The sequence below is a fragment of the Monodelphis domestica genome, chromosome 3 (genome assembly GCF_027887165.1).
Source record: "Monodelphis domestica isolate mMonDom1 chromosome 3, mMonDom1.pri, whole genome shotgun sequence".
Classification (NCBI taxonomy): Eukaryota; Metazoa; Chordata; class Mammalia; order Didelphimorphia; family Didelphidae; genus Monodelphis; species Monodelphis domestica.
Window position 1 is genome coordinate 469,323,974 of NC_077229.1, and position 27,084 is coordinate 469,351,057.

The 27,084-nt window shown below is 36.7% G+C and overlaps 1 protein-coding gene across 2 annotated transcripts in view; it reads right to left on the reverse strand.

Moving 5' to 3' along the window:
- Window positions 1-24,242: 24,242 nt before the first annotated feature.
- Window positions 24,243-27,084, reverse strand: part of CETN3 (centrin 3) — a 32,174-nt gene continuing 29,332 nt past the window's right edge. For both annotated transcript variants that reach the window (XM_056824632.1, XM_001362833.5), the window contains exon 5: window positions 24,243-24,657. In XM_056824632.1, the coding sequence (XP_056680610.1) occupies window positions 24,614-24,657 (44 nt within the window). In that variant the 3' untranslated portion in view covers window positions 24,243-24,613. The remainder of the gene's footprint in view (window positions 24,658-27,084) is intronic.

Below are 27,084 nucleotides of genomic sequence, written 5' to 3' on the forward strand. Positions count from 1 at the left end.
CCTAGGGCACAGTTCAGCAGAGGTGGCAGGGAAATGATGAATAAATGCAGCAAGGCAGAGGACAGCCCTATGAGAGGCACAGTACGACCAGGAAATCTTTCACCCAGGCAATCCCAGAGGTGAAATTGTGCCCCATGTTCATGTGGAACCATGAAGCAAGTTGTAAGGATATTGACCACCATGGAGAGGAAGAACTCTATCCCCAGATGTCAGAACCCTGGGACAAAGCCCTATAGGCCTTGTTCTATTTAGGACTATGGCATTATATATGAATTTTCTCAGTCCTCATCTGTCTCTGATATCATTCTGCTAATCTCTCTTCTTAAAATGCCAGAAGCTTCTATTAGGTAGGGAGTTACACTGCTGCCCTGAAAATTTGACTTCCAAGTTTGTCTCTTGGGGTACTTTTAGCCTCTGAACCCCCAAGCTGTGGAATATAGCAGCACCACACATATGGCTGTATGACATTAAAAAAATCAAAGTGAATTAAAATTAATTTTGTTTTGTGAATCTTTTGAGAATTTCACAACATTCCATAAGATAATTGGAGATACCCTGAAGGCTCCCAAAATCAAGGCTGGGAATCTCCGCACAAAAGTCATATAAAATTTGTATCTAGAGGTATCTAAGTAGAGACCTTTGGGTAGCAAATGCAGAAACTGAATAGTGTCTATTTTTCTTGTTCAGGGAAATGCACATAATTTGAAAAGGGGGCTCCAGAAATCCTTTTTATTTTTTTAAAACATGGTTTTCCTTTATCTCTTCTGCTTATTTTGGTCATATTCCCTTACCACATTAAAGTGGTTACAATATGTCAGGTAATCTTTATCCTTTCTAGACTATTTTTTTTTAAATTTATACCGAAAGTTTCAAAGTTCCTATTTGTACACAAATCTAAATAACTGTCAGTATAGGCAGATGGCTTTCAACGCCTAATAAAAGAATATTCAAGACTATTCCCTCATGCTTCTTTTGAGGATCCTTGATCATAGCTCATGATATCCAGCGGAAGCAGTTTCCAAGTTCTCCTCTCTCTTTGATTACAAAGGACTTGTGTGACCCACAGTAAATTAAAGTTAAAACTTGTATCTAAAGCTTGCCTTTGAAGTATGGGATGATGCAATATAACCTGAGGATTGTTTGAGAATCTAGTGGGTCCAATGTAATACTAAAGATCTTTAATCTCTTCCTGACACTTTGGATTCTCAATGACCATTAAATGAAGTTAATTCAAAGACTATCAATGCATAACTTGTGAATTCAATTCCGAGGTGTTCAACACCTAAAAGATGAAAGTCATTAATTTAAAAAAGATTGTTTCTTCCCACAAGCTCCAAGTAATTTGTCATTCTTCAATTCAAAACAATTCAACTATCTCTATTAGAACCCAAATATCTGAACAGCAATCAGCACAGAGAATTAGCAAAGGCACAAGTGGGCAAAATCCAGGTAAGAGCTGCTTGTAGACTATTAACCCATGGGCATCCCAAAACGTTCATGACTCCTGCTTTTACCTTGCACCCATTTCCTGGTTTCATTTCCTGGACCCCCGTCATTGGCAACACCCTGTACGTGAACTATTTCCTCTCCAGATATATATGTATGATAAGGCTCTCCTTGATATGTATGATAGCTGGCACGACATCTCCCTTATTGAACTGCCTCATGTCCAGTGGTCTTCAACAACAGCTTTATATGCCTCCTTCCTTCCAGCCCTACCACCAAAGACTAATTTCTCTGACCATAGTCTCCAGACAGCTCCTACTACAGAGGCATTGTAGTGACAAAATGCTGGACTCTAATTCAGCCAGGATGAAATATCTCCTAATGGATGCCTCCAACCTCTGCCTGCAACTGGCAGACCCCCAAGGAAAAAAAGACTAGTTCCAGATACAGTTGGAACATGCTTTCCAACTTAGGCAAGTGGTTCCGGCCACCACAAAGATTATCTAACCAATAGAAAGAATTGCCTGGGCTCCTAGCCAAAGTCATACTGCTTCCAACTCTGTCCCTGTGCATTCCCCCATAACCAACCTGAAGTAGTCCTGATAAATCCTTACCCATCAGGAGATGACCCACAACGGATGCCAACGATAAAAGGAGAAAGCCCCCTGCTGGATGCATTTGAGATTTCTTTGTTCATTTTTGTTTTTGAAACTAAGGGAAATCTGTGGTGACAGGGTTCATTCAGGCCAAGACTACCAACAGACAGACGTGCAATCTTAGACAAGGGTAGGGTTCATTCTTCCAACATTTCCCAGACAGTGAGTCAGTGCTTAACTTGGAACATGTATTTCTAATGGACCAGTTTGTCAAGAGCATTATGGATAAGCCCGCCACAGCCCAACTTACTCTTAGAAGTGGAGTCGCTTTGGGATCACTCTGCCAAGTCTCAGGTCTTAGACCTGAAGGACCTCAGGATCATTCTCATGGTGCTGAACCCAGAAAGAATACCAAGACTAAATGGAAAGAATACATGCCACCAGATATAGTCTCACTGGATCTCATGAAAATGAGACTATACCAGACCTACAGAAAAGGAATCCACTACTTGGGTAACTATCCACACTTTGGGATAGAGAAGAAGGGCTGCATAGTAATGAAACCATTACCCTTCTTCCCCTTCTCTCATGTACTGGGATGGCAAGGTAATATTTCATCAAACACATCTAGCACTCCATGATGTTCTTTCAGGAGCACTTAGATGTTTTTTAAACCTGGGATTAAACCATTGGGAGCTCAGTCATAACTGAATTCCTGCCCTATGAGTAAAAACAATTCAGGAGACTTTAGCAAAAAGAAAGGAAAAAGGAAATTTTTGGATAGTATTCAACCTCCTACAAGAAGAAAAAAAGGGGGGAGTGCAGCTAGGTGGCTCAGTGAATTGACAGCCAGGTCTAGAGACCAGGTGTCCTGGGTTCAAGTCTAGCCTTAGACACTTTCTAGCTGTTTGACCCTGGGCAAGTCACTTAACCCCCACTGCCTAGCCCTTACCACTCTTCTGCCTTGGAACCAATATATAGTATTCATTCTATGGTGGAAGGGAAGGGTTTGAAAAATAAAAAAGAATGAAAGGAACCACAGGAAAAACTAGGGGAACTGCTGGGCTATCCCAACACTTGAGAGAACTAGTAGCACCTTTTTCTAAACAGCCCAAATATAGTTTGGTCTCTGAAGTCAGTATGAGATGTCTACTTCCTATATATTCCTATGGAGAATCAGGAAAAGATGGGATATAGTAGAGGAATATAAAAGGCTGAAATCCTTCCATGAAGTAGAAGATTGCTGATTTCTTCCCAATGAGCAGCCTCTTTGCTCTCTGATATCTGAGACTCCTGTTGTTAGAAAGGAATCCTAAGTGTCATTAACCCTACCCCTTTGAGTCTAGTCTCAGAAAGAGATATTCTCCAGATGTTCTTTCGGGAAACTAGAAAGTTATGCAAGAAACACTGGTTCTTTTTGTTGCTCTGGAAAAAAAAAAATATATATATATATATATATAATAAAAGCAGAAGTGTAGACAAGATACAATGCTAGGGCCTTACAATTTTTGTTTATTTTGTTGTTGTTGTTTTTACTTAACTTCCTTTACATTCCAATCAAAGCACATTTGGGGAGCATCTGCCCTTAAGCTTTCACCTGTATGTCTCCCAGGAAGGAGTGAATGACAGTTCTGGGACTGTGACAATGGGCTCTATAGGGAAATAGGAGACCTTTTCCCTCAAAGCCCAGAATTTTTGGTAATGTTTCTTTCCTCATATCTAGCCCTGTGCTCTTTCCCCATACCAAGGGCACTTTAAGAAGGATTGAGGGGGGCAAATTAGCACTTATATAGCACCTACTTTGGACCAGTCACTGTGCTAAGTATTTTATATTTCATTTGATCTTCATAACCACCCTGTGAGGTAAGTGCTATTATTATCCTCATTTTACAATTGAGAAAACAAGCAAAGAGAGGTTATTAAATGAGTTGCCCAAGGTCACACAGCTAGTAACCAAGGCTGGATTTAAACTTGGGTCTTCCTTGTGACTTTCACATGGTCACATAACCAATAGATGTCTAAGATTAGATTTAAATTCAGGTCTTCTTTGCTGCAGGCCTAGCACTCTATCCACTCTATTGTGTTACCAAAGGAAGAAAATCAAGATATCAAAAGCCAAAAATACTCTAAATCATTAATAGAAAAACAGAAATTAAAGTAACTCTAAGGTTCCACTTCACACGATACAATTGGCAATGTTTACGAAAAAAAGAAGTATCAGATGTTGGACTGGCTATGGGAAAACAGGCATATTAATGCACTTTTGGAAAAAATATGAATTTGTAAAGCCATTCTGGAATGTAATATTTAACTATGATCAAAAAGTTATTAAAATATGTAAGCCCTTGTACCCAAGAAGACAACTACTAAGTCTATAACCACAAAGAGATCAAAGAAAGAGGGAAAAGATCTTTGTAAACAAAAATATTTATCGTAGGTCTTTTGTAGTAGGAAAGAACTAGACACTAAGGGAGCATCCATTAATCCATTATTTGGGAGAATGGATGAACAAATTTTTATATGCACATGAAATAGAATACTATTATGTCAGAAGAAATTATAAAGGAGTAGATTTTAGAAAAACTGGGAACACTTGTATGAACTGGCACAGTGTAAAGAGAGCAGAACCAGGAGAACAATTTATACAGCAACAATTTTGTTAAAATTTTAAAACTCTAAAGACTGATCAACACAATGACCACCCAAGGTTACAGAGGATTGATGGCAAAACTTATTCTGGGCATTTTGTTTACTCAGAAATGCATAATTGCTACAAGGATTTTGTTCTCCTTTTTCCTTTTTTTTCCTTGAGGTGGAGAGTGGAGTTGAGAAGTTGAAAATGCTTGTTTTTTTTTTATTTTAATTTAAAACTAAAATTGTAGATTCCATAATCTTTTCCCTATTTCTTTTACAATTCACACCACCATTCCAACATTAATTTCAGGAAAAATTGGAAGCCTCCCCAGGAAGGACTCCTCTTGCCTTTAGAAATCACCAAGATAATATATAAAATACTTCTGATTATTATAAGGATAATATTAGAAAAATAAGTATTATTTTATTAGTTTAGGGATAAAAAGTGGAGTGGCTGACTTGAGAAAGAATTGGAGTTTGAAGCAGAGCTGAGATAGCATGTTAATTTCAGCTGTGACAGTTATAACTGTTTTTCTGTGTCAATTACTCTCTCTGGCAGGTGGGAGTTGGTCTAGAGACACACATTCAGAGACTCTCTCTCAGGGCTGGAGGAGGTAACATCTTTGCCTCTTTCTGTCTGAGGGAAAGACCTGAAGGAGCTCAGTGTTTTCCTTTCCCAACTTGGGAGACACTAATGACTATCTATTGCAGTTTTTATAGATTGGTTTAACTCTGAGAAAAAAACTGGTCTTTGGTTTGGACTCTAAGTCTGTTAAGTCCTAACAGACTCAGAGTCCTAACTTGATTCTTATTGAGACTCAACCAGTTAGCCTTCACTATTTTATAATTTAAAGGCAAAGTTAAGAATTATAAGGATAAAAGCAGTAGTTTTTATTTAGATAGTATAAATTTGGGTTAGTCAGATCAAGGAGGATTAGTGTAGCCTGTGAAACACAGGAGAAGCAGTTCCTTGTGGAACCAGGGAATTTATTTAGGTGGATTTAGAAAATTAGAAATCCTATTTGATCCTTATATATTTCAATAAATTTTTATTTTTATAATAAGAATCTCTTTAGCATCTTTGCACCTGGTCCTGAGGGGAAGTTCACATTTGAGCTTCACTTCATCACTGAGGATACTTTTTTTTTTAATTTGGTCAATTTCAAACATTATTTCTTGGTTACAAAAATCATATTCTATTTCTCCTTCCCCTCCCCCTGCCCTTCCTGTAGCTGACACACAGTTTCACTGGGTATTACATGTGTCCTTGATCAGAACCTATTTCCATGCTGTTGTTCCTTTAATGTCTATATCCTCAATCATATCCCCCTCGACCCATGTATTCAAGCAGTTGTTTTTCTTCTGTGTTTTTACTCCCACAGTATTTCCTCTGGATGTGGATAGTGTTCTTTCTCATAGATACCTCTGGGTTGTTCAGGATCACTGCATTGCCACTAGTAGAGAAGTCCATTTCATTTGATTGTACCACAGTGTTTCAGTCTCTGTGTACAATGTTCTCCTGGTTCTGTTCCTTTTGCTCCGCATCACTTCCTGGAGGTCATTCCAGTCCCCATGGAATTCCTACACTTTATTATTCCTTTGAGCACAATAGTATTCCATCACCAACACATAACACAATTTGTGCAGCCATTCTCCAATTGAAGGGCATTCCCTCATTTTCCAATTTTTTGCCACCACAAAGAGTGCAGCTATGAATATTCTTGTACATGTCTTTTTCCTTATTATCTCGTTGGGGTACAAACCCAGCAGTGCTATGGCTGGATCAAAGGGCAGATGGCCTTTTATCACCCTTTGGGCATAGTTCCAAATTGCCCTCCAGAATGGTTGAATCAATTCACAACTCCACCAGCAATGCATTAATGTCCCAACTTTGCCACATCCCTTCCAACATTCATTACTTTCCTTTGCTGTCATGTTAGCCAATCTACTAGGTATGAGGTGATACCACTGAGGATACTTTTGATTATATCTATCAAAAGTATCCAAACAGTTTTGAAGTTATATTGAACAGTTTTTCTATCTATATTTATGTAGCTCACCATTATCATTTTTTTTATTTTTACACTATCATCAGATCCTTGATAGAATTTCCCAGTCCAGCAACTAGGTTTAGCCAACATCTAGGAAAGCCAGTACATCCCATCCATACAGGAGTTGGATAACTGGCACATCAAGCACTTCAAATAGAATAAGAGATATTTTCAATGGCCTTTTGAACAGTTTCCTGACATTATATGAATCCATGGGGTTTTCCAATGCTACAGAAGTCAATGCTACATTATAAAGGACAATGAACTAGAAAGTTTCTAGAGGTAGACCCATTACCCAGAATTCACTACAGAAGTGCTTCCCTTACATGGTTGATTTTTCAATGACAGCCATTAGCCTACGGGAATGACCTGGCAATGAGATAATAATAATAATAGCTGACATTTAGCTTAGGACTTCTATGTTCAAGTTTTTCTTATATCACAGAAGTTTATCTACCACAGGATTTGTTGATCTTTCAGAAATAATCTACCAAATTGCCAAATGCTCTTTCTCTGCTGTGTGGAAAGGTGGCCTCATAGACCAAAGGCAAAGAACCCCACAAAGCTTCTCTAGTTCAAAGAGATGTCCTCTTCCATTAACTGAAGATTTGTTTGCTGGATAAATTCTCTTTTTAAAATTCAAGGATCCCTAAGGTTAGCCTATGAAGCATTCATATATTAGGATAAATGACTTTAACCAGCTTACTTTCATTTTAATATTTCAATGGAAAAAATTGGTAGTTTTGATTTGATTTGAAAAGGGTAATTTCAGATACTGAAACATTTGTAGAAAGGGAAAACCTAGATGAGTTTCCAAAGACTAAAAAGAGGACAGGATGATGGCAATGAGTGCCTGATGACAAGAGCTGGGAAAAGAGGATAGGTACAAATTTATTGTCTTCCTTCAATTCCCATCCCCTTGCCTAATTCTATTATTGCTTGTCTTGGGATCATATGAACCTAGATCAATAGTCTATAAGTCTAGCAACTAGATTCAATTGTCCTACATTTTTTTGAAATGGCACTAATATTGTGAAACTTGGATAAAATAGCACATATTTAGTATTCTGCCTCCCAAAATATATGCAACTGGTCTTTTGGACCAATAGCATAAATAATGACACTTTAAAACAACAGTACTTCAGGAACAGAACCAATGAGGTCACAGAATATACACTATATGTATTTTGCCCTCCTCACTGCTCTAGAATCATCATGAGCTCCAAGCCGAATCTTTAAAAGGGAAAGCTTTTAGTTTGCTTGTCTATGCTTTCTCTAATAATATAAATGAAGTATACAGATAGTAGTTTGATACAGAGCTTCTATATCTCAGTCCTTAAATTAAGGCCTTTCACAAAGCTTTTAATAATACAGTCCCGCGCTTGGGGAATTACAGGCAAAGTTTAAAATCATTCCTCTTTCTCTCTCAACAAATTTCTGTTCCTTTCTCTAACTGTGCATGCAAATTCTATTAATGCTAATGGAAGAAATGCACGTGCATACAGAGTAGAATATATCTCTAAATCACACTTTAATCTTTAGCTCTATAACTCTGGCTCCTGTTCAAATGATACATGTGCCTCAAAAACACACTGTATGTCTGCTATTCCCTGCCTCAATATTGAAATTTATTCATGTATTTTAGTCACTATTACAACATTTTGGCCAACAAATTTTCTTATTATTATTGTTATACATGTGGTGGGTTTTAACTGTATGCTTAGTGCCATCACAAACATTCCTGATTTATTATAATGTAATTAGATTGTAAATTCAGTTCCTGACCAGGTTTTAGTCGTTTAAAAATATGGAGATTTTCTGTTGTTTTCCAACCTGGAAGCTTGCTATTCTGAGTTTGGGTTTTATATACATATCTTACTATGTTTTTATATGCTCCCAAATGCACTAATTCCATTTATATAGGTGTGTCCTCCATAAACACACATCATGACTTCTCTTCCCACTAAAGATGATCTTTGTGAGTGGAGAGAAGAAAAAATTTATCATTCCATGGCCTCCAGACTAAATGATGAACCCAATGGCTAATGGTAGAGGTTTTAAAAATCCAGAAAACAAACAAACAAATTTCCACCACCAAACCAAAATGAGGCATCATGGATCCCTTTATTGTGTGAAAGGTAATTTTTAGATGCAGGTAGATAGGAAGTCTTGCTAAGGTCAAGATACAGAATTGGAGAAGTGGAAAGGAAAGTATTAATATGAGACAGAAGGAAAAAACAAAAGAAGAGAAAGACAATGGCAGTTATAGCCTTAACTTTAACATCTTACCCAGTATCCATACCCAAAAGCATAGTACATCCCAAAACTATAGTAAATTTCCCTAGTAGCTTTCTCTGAGTGATCATTTGATTTAACTAGGATCTCAGCCAGTCATAAGAGTTTAGTGTTGTTCAGTAATTTTTCAGTCATGTCCAATCTTTGTGATCCCATTTGGGGTTTTCTTGGCAAAGATCCCAGAATGGCTTTGCCATTTCCTTCTCCAGCTCATTTTACAGATGAGATATTAATGCAAACAGGGTTAAGTGACTTGCCCAGGGTCATACCGCTAGTAAGTGTCTGAGACTGGATTTAAACTCATGAAGATGAGGCTTTCTAATTCCTGGCCTAGCATATAGCCACTGCTCTACCTAGCTGCCTCAGTTATAAAAGCAGGCTTCAATAATTACCAAAATGTTATAGAAGCATAAAGTCATCCTACAAATATTTATGCTGAAGATTAGGGTTGAGATTTTGAGAGAAAGTAATTCAAGTAAGTGCTCAAACTTCTAGAAGGAATTAAAATCTACAACTGTAATATGCTACCTTCAAAGAGACTCACAGCCAAAATATTTTAATCATATCCTCCTAATAAAAAATGGCAGGGATACCTATCTGAGCAGAAGACTCAGTGAAATTAGCATATAGCATTTTCAGTTAATATATGCTTATAATGTCACAAGAAATGATGCTATAGAGTATGCTCCAAACATATAGATATTTGGACAAGAGTCATGGCTTTTTTTTTAAACCCTTTCCTCCCACCTTAGAATCAATATTGTGTATTGTTTCCAAGGTAGATGAGTGGTAAGGGCTAGGCAATGAGGGTTAAGTGACCTGCCCAGGGTCACACAGCTAGGAAGTGTCTAAGGCCAGATTTGAACCTAGGGCATCCTGTCTCTAGGCCTGGCTAGTCCACTGAGCCACCCAGTTGCCCCCTAGAATCATGGCTTCTTAATGACTCATGCTTTGGACTTTTAGAGGATAGAAAAGTTCAAGAGTTCAATATGCCACTCTACTGAGAAACCTATGTAGTCTCAACCCAAAATAACGTGAAGAAGAACAAGCATTGGCATAATGCTCTGGCTCACTAGTGATTACTCCAGATAGGATACAGAATGCTGCTATGAAGTCATGATGTTCCTAGAAAACCCAAGGTTGCATGCTAATGAATAGCCATCCCATGCCAAGAAATTTGGGGGATTGGGGAGTTTATCAGTCTACAAAATAGCTTCAGAATGAAATAATCAAAGTCATATATAGGTACATGAAAAATTGCCCTAAATGAAAATTGATCAGAGAAATGCATGCCAAAACAATTCTGAGATATCTCACACCTATCAGACAAAAGAGCAAAATGACAAATGTTGGAGGATATTTGAGAAAATGTGGACATTAATACACAGTTGGTGTAGTTGTGAAGTGCTCCAACCATTTTGGAGAGCAATTTGGAATTATATGCAGAGAAGTATAAAATTATGTGTACCTTTAGACCCAGCAATAGTTGGGTCTGTTTCCCAAGGAGATCAAGGGAAAAGGAAAAGAATCTGGAAAATTACTGGAAAACTAAGGGGATGCTCATTAATTGGAAAATGGCTAAACAAATTGTGGTATATGATTGTGATGAAATACTATTGCACAAGAAATAATGAGTAGGCTAATTAAAAAAAAAAGACTTGGAAAGAACATGAGATAATGAACAATGAAATGAGTACAACCTAAAGAACATTATATACAGCTACAGATTTAAATACTTGAATAAATTGTGAATGTTACCTCCAGAGAATCAACTGAAAAATGGAAGCATGAAAAACATACATATCTTCTCCTAGATGATACATTCTATGATGTGGGAAGGTGGGGGGGATTGTGACATTTGTAAGCAACTTCTATTAATTAAAAAAAAAAACCTCCAGAAATGGTTGATGATCTTCAAATACAATGTTTTGCAAATACTTGTTGCCCATAAAAGAACTAGTCGGACTCCCTGGTCAATAAATAAGAGATTGGGAAAATAGGAGATTTGAATAGCTGAGTCTCACAAAACTGAGTCTCCATAAGACAATTGCAGCTAGACAGTTGTATCCAGAGGATGAACCATAGAGCAACAATCTAGAACAATAAGTGAATACTGAAGCAGGATCTCCCAATCCCCAAAAGACATGGAATTAAGATATGCCACAGAGAATGCAGAAGACTATCTGGGCTGATCTAATTTTTTAGTTCTTTCCTTTCTAGGTGAGGAAAAGCAACTGAATTAGGAGGGAGTAATATCCTTCTGCCTGCTATTCTATCTCTGGAGGTCTCAAAGGCTTCTCTATGAACTCTAACCTCCAGAAACAAGATATAGCCCCATTTACCCTAGTCCTTGAGCCCAAAACCAAGGCCAGTCCAAAACATGATGAGTTGAGTGGAGAGAGAGAGAGAGAGATAGATAGAGAGAGAGAGAGAGAGAGAGAGAGAGAGAGAGAGAGAGAGAGAGAGAGAGAGAGAGAGCAAGTGCTTGGGTTGTAAGGAGAATAGGATCATGCATTTAAAAAAGAATTATAGCAGAGGTGCTTGGACTATCCAGATATAAGACAAGGTAACAACACAGAGTGTTGTTACCATTTAGTTGATAGTTGTATGGCTTAGAGCAGCTTCTGATTGTTGTTTGTTCTTCATTTTCAAATACCAATGATATTACACAGGTGACGTCTTCACTTGTACATGAGTTGGATTTAAATGAGGCAGTCTCACTTTCTTCCAAAATCATTCAAGTATAGTAACAAAACAAAAGTGACTTGTGATAGCCCAGGAAGCAGTGAATGACCTCACCATCTTCAGTGTCTGACTGAGCTCTTAGCACTCTACGGCACCTGCTTCAGCTTGGACAATTTACTGCCTTCTGGGAAGTTGTCATACAAAAAATAAAATACATGTAAGATCTACCAAACGTGAATTTTTTTTTGCACATGAATATGTATAAAAATGAAGGAATGAAATAATAAAGTATTAAGTGCTTCCTGGGGGTAAAAGATAAGCACTAGGAATAAAAACAGGAAAGCTCTCAAGAAGCTCATATTCTAATAGGGAAAACAACATATAGAATTGTTAGCTGCAAATTAGATAGAAAGGTCTCATATTATTTAGGGTGCAGCAGCAAAGTTGATCATAATGCCCCTTTTTAATGTCATTTCCACCAATAAAATCATATCACATTGAACCATTTCACAATTTCAAAGACTCTGGTGACAAGGACTTTCCTTTTCACAGTATTTCATAGATATAGCTGTAAGCACCTTTAAGAGCAGTTGCCAGGCTGCTTCTCCATGGGAGTTGCTTCCTAGGAAGATGGCTAGCAGTATTAATATTCCCAAGATTCTTGGGTTCAGAGTCTATTGGAGTCTAAGGGACATCATAGTCAGAGTTTTGATAATGGCTTGACTTAAAGTGCACATGCTGCCCCTTGTCTCCCTGTCAGGGTGCCCTGCCGCTTCAGCTAGATGAGCTTGCTCTCCTTGTGAGTGGCAGCTATTGAAGATGGCTGGTGCTTCTTCCATAAGCAACTCCTCCCAAGGTGATGGCTGCTAGGGCTGGTCTGAAAACAGGTCCAATGTTTTGAGGGTGTGCTCCCACTCCTAGAACTCTTTTGCTTGTCTGACTGTAGGTGAGAGTAGGTCAGCTCCTCTTGATGCATGCTACAGGGATGGGACCTAAGGCCCTTGGGTTCAGGATCCTAAACTGTCTTCATCAGGACTCAAGGGGAGATAGTGGACAAGATGGTAATAGTGGTGATGGCAGCTTGACTTGCCTGGCATATACCACTTCCTCTCTCTCTCTCTCTCTCTCTCTCTCTCTCTCTCTCTCTCTCTCTCTCTCTCTCTCTCTCTCTCTCTCTCTCTCTCTCTCTCTCTCCCTCTCTCCCTCCCTCCCCCCTGGGGTTCCTTGCTGCTTCAGCCAAGCTGGATTTCTGTATGTGGATATAACTGCATATGACTCATAAACGGTACATATGTGCCCATATGCAGAGACTAAAAAATGTTTAGGGAGAGAATATAAGGAGAGATTGGCACTGCCTCTCTCCTGAGGAAGCTATTCCTTGGGACTCTGCCAGATTCTGAACTTCCCAGGTTCCTCCTGAGTAACAGCAACATGCCACATAAATGAAAAACCTCAAGTTTTACCTGATCCATCCATATCAAAAGGCAGCCACTGATATAAAGGTTACATTTAGTTCTGCCCAAGAACAGACAGGGTCCCTTTGAGCTTCTTATAGAGAGGCAGATCTAAAGACTGAACAGTATTATGTAGCATCAATGGATGACAAAAAGACACATCCCTCCTAAACCTCTCCACCATTCACACTCCTCAAATCCACACCAGGTAGCCAGGGAATCATGCTGCCCTACCCAAGGTATACAGTAATTTAACGCATGTAACAAATATATCATTTCCTTTCACCAATCTAAATTTCAACATTATCCAAAGGCAATTCTTTTTTTCCTGATTGAAATAGTTTGTGTGTCATAATTTAAAGATGTTTAGCTAGAAATATAATAAAAAGTAAAGTTTTTCAGAACAATTTTCTGAAATACTTTTAAAATACTATGCAATTACTATTGGTTTTAGGATATTTGAGTTTGCAAAAGTTGTATCTCAAGAAGCAGTTGGATAATTCAGTGGATAAAGAGCCAGATCTGGGCATAGGAGATCTTGGGTTCAAACTTTGCCTCAAACACTTCCTAGCTGCGTGACCCTGGGCAAGTCACTTAAAACCAATTGCCTAGCCCTTACCACTCTTCTGTATTGGAACCAATACTTAGTATTGATTTTAAGATGGAAGGCAAGAGTTTTTTAAAAGTTGTATTTATATACAAAGAGGCAGAATGGTATAATGGATACAAGCCAAGAGACACTGGGTTCAAATCCTACCTTTGACACATATTGACTGTGTGACCCTGGGCAAATGATATAACATTGTAGTTATCTAAGAAATTCTCTAAGAGAGTAAAGAGTGAATGAGATGCCAACCCTGTGGGGGGAGTTCAGCCACCTAAGAGTTTCTTATAACAATGAAATAACAGATACAGTATCCTACATCCTTATCAAGCACAAAACAAAACGTGTTCCTTATCAAAGGCTCTATCCTAACAGAGAAAGGCTGCCTTCCTAACTATGAATCAATCTCACTTAGTCTGAGGAGCCTTGTTTAGAAAGAGAATTGGTTGACTCCAAAGATGTTTAAAATCAATAAAGTATCTAAGGAAAAACCCTAAAAACCACCATAAGTCATAAAAGGCTGAGAAATCCAAGAGAAGGTAAGATAATCAGGAAAAGACAGAAAGCTATGAAAGAACAATGTGGGGCCAAAAGCCAGTGGTATCAAATCTTATGACAATGTGGAATGTCTGAAATATATTTTGTAAATGCTTAGCATGTTCATGATTTCTTTGGAGAGAATCCTTCCTCTACTGCAGCTTTCTTAACCTTTTTTGACATCGCCAGAGTCCTTTGACAATCTGGTGAAGCCTAGGACTCTTCAGAATGATAGACCTAGATTCATAATTGAGGGAAATCATTTCATGTCAGTTAAGAACTAATGAAAATTCAGGTATAGAGGTTTTTTTTTTTCTCTATCCATTTATAGACCCCACGAAATCTATCCATGAGGCCCCTTGTCTCATGGACCCCAGGTTATGAACCCCTGCACTATTGTCTTGGGCCTTCTCTACATTTTTTTTTAGTGACTAGCTTTCTGGTGATGTCTCTCTAAATTAAACTAAACCAAACCAGGGCTTAGAAAATAGAATCAAGTTTGGACTCGAGCTGAGACCATAGCTACACAATTGGTTTCTCTCAGTGATGCTAGTCAATACTGTAAGACTTCCACACTTTGGTGGAGATCAGTACTTGAACCTCATATTGGGAAGGGATATGGGGACAGAAATGACATGAGATTTGTAGGTACCAAATTAGTACAATTTACAATCTTCTACCCAATAGAAAATAAAGAAAAAATAGTTCTATGCATTAACACATATGCTATTATTTTAAAAATAAATTATCCACAAAAAAGTGGCCTTATATTTTCTTTATAATTCTATTGCACAGTCCTATTATAGTCATTTTAACTTTGCAGAAGTCAAATAGATTTCATACTTTATTACCCTATTTCAAATATTTAATTAATATTTATAATATATAAAAGTAAAATCATAGCCTTAAAATTACTATTATATAGATTGAAAAAGCAGCACTTTTTAAGAGCGTGCATACTGTTAAAAACTAAAAGACATAATAAGAAAAAGTCATCTAATCTAGTAATATGAAATTTCATTTTTAAATCAGACTCCAATTTTTAAAAATCACAGCAAGAGGGCCCCCTTGTGGAGATCTAAAGTATATTTTGTTCCTATTTTTTCTTTTTCTTCTTTCTAACCTATAATACTCATTTGAACTGTCAGATTAAAACCACATTCTCCTTGATACAAATGAACAGTCAGAAGTTTAAAAGATGAGCTGGTTGATTGAGAAATATGGTGAGAACACTTATGGTTTGACTCTTCACCAGGGAACTTGTTTTTAATAAACTCATAATTTCCCTTGGTTCTATGGGCTCCACTGGCCTAGCTGAAAACCCAGATATGGTTTCTCTCCAAAAGGAGAAATCTATCAGAGTCATCAGAAAAAAGATCTATCTTATTAGGTATTAAATGAAGGTCCAAAGAGGAGAACACAGAAAAACCAATTATTGTTCACATATGCAACAACATAGGATTAAACAAATAAAACTCACCAAAATACAAGATGATGGTCTGTAACTCTGAGAGATAGCAGGTCAATTACTTATGCCCATATAGAAAGGGAGGCAATTGTCCATGTAATTTAAGTTCACGAATTTGAAAAGTATAATATGAAGGTGGGTCTGATCAATTATGCTGCAGATTATTATGCCAGATGGATATTTGTCCATGACCTTCTTAAATCAATGAAGCACAGATGGACGTGATTAGCAATGGCGACGATGGAGAAAAAACATCAACAACTTACCTGTTCCCTTTATGTGCTATCTTGGGAGAACAATGACTGGAATCAGAGTATTGGGAATCCATTTGTAGCAGCTGTGAATGGTGGGTAACTTATCTATTGTACACAGTACTACTATGTTTCTCTAGATATGATTTGGAAAACAGAGAATTCAGAGCTGAGTACATCATAAGCACTGAATGCAATGAATGATATGTTTTTATCTAATAGAGGAAGATGACAGCCAATCATTCTATTGATGAGTATTTTTTTTAGTGCCTTTTATCTTCCAGGCCCTATGTTAGAGGCAGGTATAAAAACAAAAGCAGCCCTTGCCCACAGGGAACTTACATTCTATTGGGCAAAGGAGAGAAGAGGCATTCACAATATGTGACTAGGTGACACACTGGATTAGAGTGTGATAGTCCTGGAATCAGAGAGATCTCAATTTAAATCCAGTTTTAGACAGTGTGTTACACTGGGCAAGTCATTAAACCTCTGTCTCAGTTATTTCAACTTTAAAATGGGAATAACGATAATGCCGACATTTCAGAGTTGCTATGAGGAACAAATGATAGTTGTAAGGCACTTAGTACAGTGCCTGGTTTATAATAGGTGCTTAATAAATGCATATTTTTGTCTTCTTTCCACTTAAGCAAATAGTTTTAAAATGCAAAGTAATTGTGGAGGGTTACACTAACATTTGGGGGATCAGGACAGGCATGATGCTGGAAGTAGCACTTAAGATGACTTTTGAAAGAATCTAAGGATTCTATGAGGCAAAAATGAAGGATTAGGGGTCAGTCGATGCAAAGGCACAAAGAAAGGAAATAGAGTATTATTTCTGAGGAACAACATGTGGGCCACTGTAGTTGGAATGTAGAGTACGTGGAGGGAAGAATTGTGTAAGATGCCTAGAAAAATAGGTTGGATCCATGTTGTAGAAGGCTTTAAATATCAGAGGAGTTGGTAATTTTTTTTCCCCTGGAGAAAAGAGAGTATATTGAGCTTTGGAGAAAAGGAGTAACAAGCTCAGAAAAGTGCTTTAGGAATAACTATTTGTGGAGAAGAGACTGGAAAAGGAAAAGATTGGCATTAGGGAGGCCAACTAGGAGGCTTTTTCAATGGTCCAAGAGAGATGAATAAAATCTGAACTAGTGTTATGACTGGATGCCTATTAAGAAAACAATTTTCACAGTCCATGAAAAATGATATTACTAACTAGAAGGAAGAAGAAAGTTTATACTGCTACAAGAAAAACTAGTAAAAAAAAATTTAATAGAAGGATTGCCCCCAAAATGACCCTTACCCTTGTTGCTAAGAAGGCAAGTTTCCTCAGAAGATGGGAGCATGTATCCGACAGATAAACCATCACAATTTATAATTTCCTATGAAGATTTTTCACCCTAAGATAATACATTTATTTAGCCAAAAAAAAAGAAACATAAGTGACAATCAAAAACATCCTCCAAGAATATAAAATAACAAATAAATTGTGACCATAAAAGCATTTTAAAGACTCTTACAACAATATATTCCTCTAATCAGATTCACTGAATATGAAAAGTTGAACTTCTATTTGAAGAAATGTGTATGTGTGTGTGTACGTACATGTACACTGAACTGATAAAATGGTGTAGCCAACAAAAAAGAATGGTAGAGCTCAGATATAAAAAGTTCTTCACCCTCTGAGAACCAAAGACAGCTTTACATTTCCCCACCATTTCCACTGAACAGGATAAAGTGTCTAACTTGTCCAGAACCTGATTCTTCTTTTTTAGAGGTGTGGCTGCCTTTGGGTTTTCTGTTTTGGTTTGGTTTGGGTTTGGGTTTTTTCTGATAAAAATTCACTGGGTAGAATGGTCAAAATTGTATGGGAATATCAAGGGCTCCTGTTCCAGATACAGCTTTCTCCAAGTACACTCTTAGGTACAAAATACTTGAAGAATCTGCTCTCAACTCTGCTGGTTATAAGTATTGGTAGGATTTGAGCTCAGAATCTCCATTTCAATGAATCATCAAATAGAAAGTCCACATATCAATTATGTTTTTAAATTTTTACTATTTTAAGAGTAAATAAATTATTAAACCAACAAAGACTGCTTGTGAATTCTCTAGAAATAATGTATTATTCATTTTAAAAGATTCTCTTTCCATAATTAACCAATTGATATCATTTGACTTTGATTTTATTCCCTCAGCAACTGGACCACTGGTATTTGTTTCTGAGCCTTTCTACATTTCTACATTTCTTTCTTCTTCATTCATTTCTACAATCTTCTTATTTATCTGGCATTATAGCAGAAGTAACCAATTGGGTTGTTGCAGGTTTTCCTTTCACAATGAGTTGGAAATACTCTAAGAATTTTAAACACTTCTTTTGATCTTAAAGGAATTAGCTAATAACAGATCTGACAAAAGTTTTGACCTTATGAGAAAATATTTCCCCTCCAAGAAATAAAAACTAAGCCTTTTTCAAACTTGTGATTATTTACCTTTATGACGAGAACATGACACATGTGAACACTGAATCGTTTGGAATGTTATTTGCAAGTGAAAGATTTTGTGTCTCAGAGGACCAAACTCTTCATTTGGTGCTGAATTTAAGGAGGCTATTGCAGGAAATAATGATTTGGATATATTATTTTATAACAATATTTACCAGAGATAAGTTGAATAACTTACTCTAGAGACACATTTATATATACTAAGCTTTCATCATTAAATTGCCAAGTAGGAATACATGTTTTAGGAATGCCATTCATTTCCTCACTGTCTATTTTACATGGACTTTTTCTGAAAAGCTTAGGGATAGGCAGAGTAAATGATAATTCCACATAGAAAAAAATGATGATTCTGTTCAAAGAAATGAGTATGTAGTGTGCAGAACTTATGGCATAAGGCATGCATACTGAAATTATAAATGCTAAAGAATTGAGAAAATATCCCTGATTTCTTGTGCTAGAATTAAAATTCATCAAATATAAGGTGGAAATAACTATGCTGATCTGATTTTATCAGATAATTTTAAAATTCTTTCTTAATGGAGAAATAGTCAAGATAGTTTAAGATAGTTCAAAATCTTATAGATGACTCATATTTTTTCAGACTATTGAATTACATTGTTAATAATTTTATTCAATACTCAGTGTTCATAATATCTGTCACGGAAATAAAATTGATATCAACATAAGATATTATAAAGACATGGGAGTGAAGACTTCTCTTCAAATCTAAGAAATCAGTTTTTTATTATTGGTCAATTGATACTTCATGTAACCACGGATGGGATTTATACATGAACATTTTATCCTCAAGATGAGAGATGACCTATGTGATTGAGATGATCAAGAATTGGAAGACTGCCTGCTCAATCATATATGTCCCAAGGACAAATCACTTTACCCTATTAGCCTCAGTCCCTCATCTGTAAAATGAGCCTGGAAAAGGAAATGGCAAACCACACCAGTATCTTTGCCAAGAAAACTCCAAATGGAGTCACAAAGAAATGAGTGAAATGTATTTATTTACCTGATTGTTGAGGGGAGAAGAGGGTAAATATATTCATTATTATCCATCCATGTAATTTTTACCACTGTAATTACTGTAACATCACATACTGTGTAGGATCCACCCCTAAGAGGAGAGGCCTCTTACTGAGAGGTGGGAAAATGATTAGATACCAGTCCGGGGGGGGGGGGGGGGGGTGTATGTTCTCATTGACTCTTCAGTGTGTTTGCCAGAATAATTTGGCTAATAGGAGCAAGAAAAGAGACGCAGCTAGGAGTACCAGTTTTCTTTTTTAAACCCTTACCTCCCCTATTAGAATCCATACTGTGTATGCTATGAAATGTGTAGGTCTCCAGGCCCTTGTGGCATTTGTAGATATAAAAACAGCCCAACAAAAGCACAATTAGCCAAACAGATGCAACTAGAGGATTTTGTCTGAAGCTGCTAGCCCAACTTAAGAACTTCCCACAGGGAAGTTCTTTATAACAAAAACCTCTGACAAGGGTCTAATTACTCAAATATATAAGGAGCTAAATCAATTGTACAAAAAAACCAAGCCATTCCCCAATCGATAAATGGGCAAGGGAAATGAATAAGTAGTTTTCAGTTAAAGAAATCAAAACTATTAATAAGCACATGAAGAAGTATTCTAAATCTCTTATCAGAGAAATGCAAATCAAAACAACTCTGAAGTATCACCTCACACCTAGCAGAGTGGCTAACATGACAGCAAAGGAAAATAATGAATGCTGGAGAGGGCGTGGCAAAGTTGTAACATTAATTTATTGCTGGTGGAGCTGTGAACTGATCCAACCATTCTGGAGGGCAATTTGGAACTATGCCCAAAGGGCGATAAAAGAATGTCTACCCTTTGATCCAGCCATAGCACTGCTGGGGTTGTACCTCAAAGAGGTAATAAGGGAAAAGACGTGTACAAGAATATTCATAGCTGCGCTCTTTGTGGTGGCCAAAAATTGGAAAATGAGGGGATGCCCATCAATTGGGGAATGGCTGAACAAACTGTGGTATATGTTGGTGATGGAATACTATTGTGCTCAAAGGAATAATAAAGTGGAGGAATTCCATGGAGATTGGAACAACCTCCAAGAAGTGATGCAGAGCAAAAGGAGCAGAACCAGGAAAACATTGTACACAGAGACTAATACACTGTGGTATAATCAATGTAATGGACTTCTCCATTGGTGGCAATGCAGTGATCCAGGACTATTCTGAGGGATTTATGAGAAAGATGTTATCCACATCCAGAGAAAGAACTGTGGAAGCAGAAACACAGAAGAAAAACAACTGCTTGATCACATAGGTCAATGGGGATATGATTGGGGTTATCAACCCTAGTGCAAATATCAATAATATGGAAATGGGTCTTGATCAATGACACATGTAAAACCCAGTGGCACTGCGTGTCAGCTTCAGGAGTGGGTAGGGGAAAGGAGGGAAAGAACATGAATCTTGTAACCATACAAAAATATTCTAAATTAAGTAAAATTATTCAAAAAAACTTCCCAAAGGGTGCAGGGAATAAAGGTTTCTGGGTAAGACTAAAGATAGCTTCAGTGGGAATAAAAGTTCTAAGGACTCTTTAAGGATAGCTTCAGTGGGAATAAAAGTTCTGAGGACTAAAAAAGGAAGAGTCCTTAGTTGCTGGCACTTTGGGAAAAAGGATAGTCTTTCCCAAGCCATAAAGTGGCTTAGAGTTGAAGTATCCTAAGCTGAGTGATTATAGGAGGAAAGTTCTTGCCTAAACTCTGCCACACCCCATAATTGAGAGGTAGAGAAACAAATTATAGAGGGCTTAGAGCAGTGTTGGCCAGCCAAGAAGGTTGTGACGGAGAAAGAGCCAAGTTAATAGCAAAGCCAAGACCAGGAAAGATAAAGTAGATAAGAGTAAATCAAGTAGAATTCAGGAGTTAACTAAGATAACATCTTGGCACTCAGGCTGAAGAAAAGGATTAACTGTAAGAATCTTTGTAATCTGTGAAACAGTAGCTGTTCCTTTTAACAACCATTGTACTGCTACTGCCTCCAAACATGTAGTACCTGTCTCACATAGTTGTGATAAGAATCAAGTGATACTATAAGTTGCTTTTCTGAGTGTAATGCTGTATATAAATGTCAGATAGTATGTTCTTCCTTACAGCACTTTCAGTAAATCCTCTTTTTAATCATATTCTGTTCTTGGAAAGGGAGAAATCAGCACAGAGAATGCTTATAGCCTGTCCTAAAGAGGCTGTCCAGGGTTCAAGAAATCCCAGAAAGCTAGTGGAAATGGCGGTAGCTATAATCATCAAATGAGAAACACCGAAGAGCTTAAGACCTGGACAAAAATAAGGGTCTTGGGATAGAGTATGCCTTTGCCCTAGTGACAACACAACTAGTTATCTTAAACAGTTGAAAATTAGTGAGAAAGGTGACTTCCTCTATCCAAGGGTCAGTATTTCTTTTAATCATTCTCCAAATGAATGTCTTACTTAAATACTTATGTTAATATTAGTTAATATTTATGTTTAGCTATTTTTACATTTTAAAAATATATAATTAAATGGAAAAGCAAGCTAAATTTTCTCCCTCAGCTTATGCCATAAGGAAAGCATCATCTACTTCCTCATATTTTATCTGCTGGCAAAATATAAAAAAATAACTAACCTGGCATCTACAAACTTGTTTTTAATAACTTGATAATTATATTCCAATATAATTTATTTCTTTTAAATCCTTATTTTATACATTAAAAAACATTATTTGAAATATACTATGGAATGAATAAACTAGGGAAATTTGGAAGAGGTATACAAAATGCACCAGGTCATAAACTCTCATTTCTGCAGCATCAGTGAGGAAAAATACTACTATGATCACAAGGAAAGAGAGATTGAGGTAATGATGCTGGGAAGTTATGAGGAATAAAGGGAGGAAAACTCACAAATATTGATGGCCTCAATCCTCTTGGTGAAATTGGAGGCTAAATTATTGTGAGTCTGGAAATGAGGAATAGTACAATTGTGGAAAAGCCACATTTTTGCTGACGTTCAGGAATCTAAAGTATTAAAAGCAAGAGTTTTAATAGTACTGAGAATACTCCAACAAATTTTACTACTTGTGAAAGTTTTCACAAATAGCCAGATTTCCAAATTACAGCCATCCCTTTTTCCATGCCTCCATGTTGTCTTTCAATTAATCCAACTGTAAAACATTTGGGTAAATAAACCGGTATCTCAGACCCTTTTCTTTGACTACTAAACTGTAATCCCTTTCCTTCTCTTTTCTCCCACAGGCACTTAGAAAAAAAGCTGCCCAAAAACAAAAACTGATTCATTATGATGACTTGCTCCATGTATGTGTGTATGTTGCCTTAAATGGAGTTGTTTTTCCCCTTTGCTCTCTTTGGGAAAGGCCACTGTAAGCTCCATTCAGGGGAGATCATCTTTCCCTGAGAAGACAAACATGTATACTGTACACGTAAAGAACTGTGGTTACTCTCTCTTTTGGGACATCCTTGAAGGAAACTCTTCTATGCTTTCTCCAAACTGGGTTGGAGCATCACATGCCTATGATTGCTTTAATGTTTTAACATAGATTACTCAAATAAGCAAAGGGGTTCCTTGAAGAGATTTGCATTAATGAAATTTCGATTTCTATACTGTCGAAATGAAAAGTAGTTAAGAAATACATTGTAATGGAAGATATTGCATTTAGGTGTAAGTGCATGTGTACCTTAACCAATCAGCAGCCACAGCATGGTAGCCAACAAAAGCCCAAGATCTGCCCGAGTCAACAATACAACTTATTTGCTAAGCAGAGAAATATGATATCCAAAAACAATGGAGAAAGACAGTGACAAATTTTAAGTAGTATCACTACATGAAATAATTGAGATACAAAGGAAGGAAAAATCAGAAAGTCTGATTTAAGAACCACCTAATAAGCAAAGCCATTCTAAGGGTATTTAAGGATGAAACTGTAAAGACAACAGATTAAATACGGAGTTCCAAAAAAAGATTGTTTGGGGTTTGTTTTATTGTGTTTTGTTTTTATTTAAACCCTTACCTTCTGTCTTGGAGTCAATACTGGGTATTGGACTAGGCAATGGGAGTTAAGTGACTTGTCCAGGGTCACACAGCTGGGAAGTGTCTGAGGTCATATTTGAACCCAGGACCTCCCATCTCTAGGCCTGACTCTCAATCCACTGAGTCACCCAGCTGCCCCCTTGGGGCTTTTTTTAAATAAGAAACTTTTTAGCAGTAAGGACAATAGAGCTACTATAAAACCAATCCTTGACATGACTATAGAGATAGAAATGGCACTAAAAAGAACAAAAATGGAAAAAGAAGCTAGACTAGACCAAGTGTACACAGAAGTCCTCATCCTTGCTAGAGGCAGCACAATTGTGAGTGTTAATTCATTTCCAAAAGATAAAACATGAGGGTGAGGTAAAAATTACATCACATGAATATAAAAATAAAACTCTACCACATTTTAAATTGTGGACATATATGGATATGAGATGTTTTGGTGTAAAGATAATTTGTTAGCAACAAACACAGTATACCTACAAGGTACTAAAAGCTAATAGCCAATCACCAGCAAAGGATTTAAAATTTAATCATTTTGATGAAGGATACATGGATCAAGAATATAAGTTCAAACATAATTTTAAAAAACCATACTTGGGTCTCAAACACAAATCAAAACAAGTTATAAATACTAATAAAATAAATCTTTTATTAAAATGAATGTCTAGAAATTTTTACATTAAAACTAAAATAAACAACTTCAAACAAATTTCCATAACATGATTTAATTTTTAAACTGTATATAAAGTTATAATACAAATGGGCTGGTACTCAAACATTTTAATAACTTAACATTTTGTCATCTAATAAAACTTAAGGATTATATAAAATAATGAAATTTCATTACAATAAAGTGTTTATTTTGGTCCTTTTGGAAAAACTAACTTGGCATTGGTTTTTTTGCATGGCTCCAGGTATGAAAGAGAATACAAGGTGATAACTGCAACATATATATAGAGTCATTGATCTTGTTTTTAAGCTCATTTTTTCTTGTAATTCTTTAAATGTCTCCAGTCATAATAGCAATGAACTCTTCCTGATTTACTGTGAAAGAGAGATAATACAATAGTCAGAAAAAAATGATGTTTTAAAAATTACTTTTTAACAGACTAACATTAGACAGGTAAGTAAAAAAGCTATATAATATGTAAATTTAAAATAGACAAAACCTTTTATTTTCATTACTGTTAGCAAATAAAACATGCCTATTACAAAAAATATCTTATGTAAAATTCAAACAAAAATTTTGAGAGAACACACTATAAAACCTCATAGATATGCTCTGCATAATATCAAGTATATTATGTTTATTCAATTCAACTGGGGATCATTTATAAAAAAAGACTGAATTATAAGCTATTATAAAAATAAATGAAGTTGAAAGTCATTTCATACACATAGAATTAAACAAATGTCCAGTAACTTACCTTCATATAATACTTAACAGATAGAGCACTAGGCCTGGAGCAAAGAATCATCATCTTCCTTAGTTCAATCTAGCCTCAGACATCTACTAGCTGAATGAACCTGGGACATGTCCACTTAACCTTGTCTGCTTCAGTTTCCTCATTTGTAAAATGAGGATATGGATAAGGAAATGGCAAACCATTCTAGTATCTTTGCCATGAAAACCCCAAATAGTCAACAAAGAATTGGACATGTCTAAAGGAAGTGAACAACAATTCATATATATATATATTATCTCAGATTATATCCTAATCATTTGGATTCGATCTTAGCATTCATCTATCTGAAACAGGAATTCTCTTTATGCAGTAGAGGATTGGGCTTAGATTCAGGAAGACCCAAGTTCAAATAGCCAGTGCGACCCTGGGCACATCACCACCTCTTTCAGCCTCAATGGGGATAATAACAGTACCTTCCTCTCAGGGTTCTTTTGAGGATCAAATGAGATATTTGTAAAATGTTCCAAACAGTGCCTAGCACCCAGCAGGCACTTAATAAATCCTTGCACCCTTCCCTTTCTCTTTACAATATCCCCAAGTTCCCAACAATCCAGCCTCTATCTGGATACCTCCAATGGAAATAGGAAAACTCTTGAGCTCATGATACAGTTCATTCCATTTTTGGCAGCCATACTTGTTAGGAATTTTCTCCTTATAATAGAAAGATTAGATTATAAACTATTATATTGTAAAACTCCTTAAAATCAGAAATGGGGTGATTTTTCACCTTTGTAGCTCTATTTCTTGGCATATAGTATTTTTGCACACAGTAGCTGCTTAATGAGTGTGCCTACCTGTAACTTTTCAAAAATAAAATCATTTTGATCTCTTTTTACCTAGATTTCCCAATGTTTCCCCCAGATGTCCTCTGTAAGAAAGGGAAAAATGTGGGAAAAAACATCCAAAATCAGCTAATACATAGCAAAAGTCTGACCATTTATTAAATGCAGTATTCCATACCAATAGTCCCCAATACTTGCAACAAAGAGAGTGGTGGTAGAAGAGGAAAAGATACTTCTATCTCTTCTTTGGGATTGTTTTGTCATTATAATTTCACAGTGTTCAGTTTTGATAAATTTGTTAGTAGTAGTTCTTCCTCTTTATATGGTTTTAAATCATTGTGTATATTTTCCTGGTACTACTTATCTCACCCTTGCATCAGTTCTTCTGATGACTTTTTGCATTCATAATAGCAATCTTTTTTATATCACAGTAATATCCCATTATATTCATGCACCACAATTTTTTTTAGTCCCTGCCCAATTAATGGGCATTCACTATTTCCAGTTCTGATACTATAAAAAGTAGAATAAGTAAAACAACTGCTTCAATACATGGGTTGAGGGGATATGGTTGGGGATGTAGACTCTAAATGAACATCCTAATGCAAAAACCAACAATATGGAAATGGCTTCTGATCAAGGACATGTGTAATACCCAATGAAACTGCGCATTGGCTATGGGAGGGGAGGGAGGGAAAGAGTATGATTTTTGTAACCAAGGAATAATGTTTAAAATTGACCAAATAAAAAAGTAGAATACTACCACCAAACATATTGGCAGGTACGGTGCTTTTCTTTTTAATCACCAACCACCTTTAGGGTATATTTCTAGTAACAGGATCTCCAAGTCAAAGGGTAGGAATATTTGCTTTTTTTCCCCCCACAAAATTCCAGATTGCTTCCTAGAACTGGTCCAATTCACAAGTCAGTGAACAGTGCATAATTGTGACCCTCTAACACTATCCCCCCCCATCTTTTATCTTTTCCAATTTGTTGGGTGTGAGGTTAGACCTCAGATATTTTTTTTTTAAATCAATTCTATGACAGAAGGCAGCAAGAGTTAGGCAATTGAGGCTAAATGACTTGTTCAGGATCACACAACTATGAAGTGTCTGAGGCCAGATTTGCCAGGCCCTATCAACTCCAGGTCTGGCACTCTGTCCACTGCTACCTCGCTGCCCCCTCAGATTTATTTTGATTTTCATTCCTCTTATTATTAATGA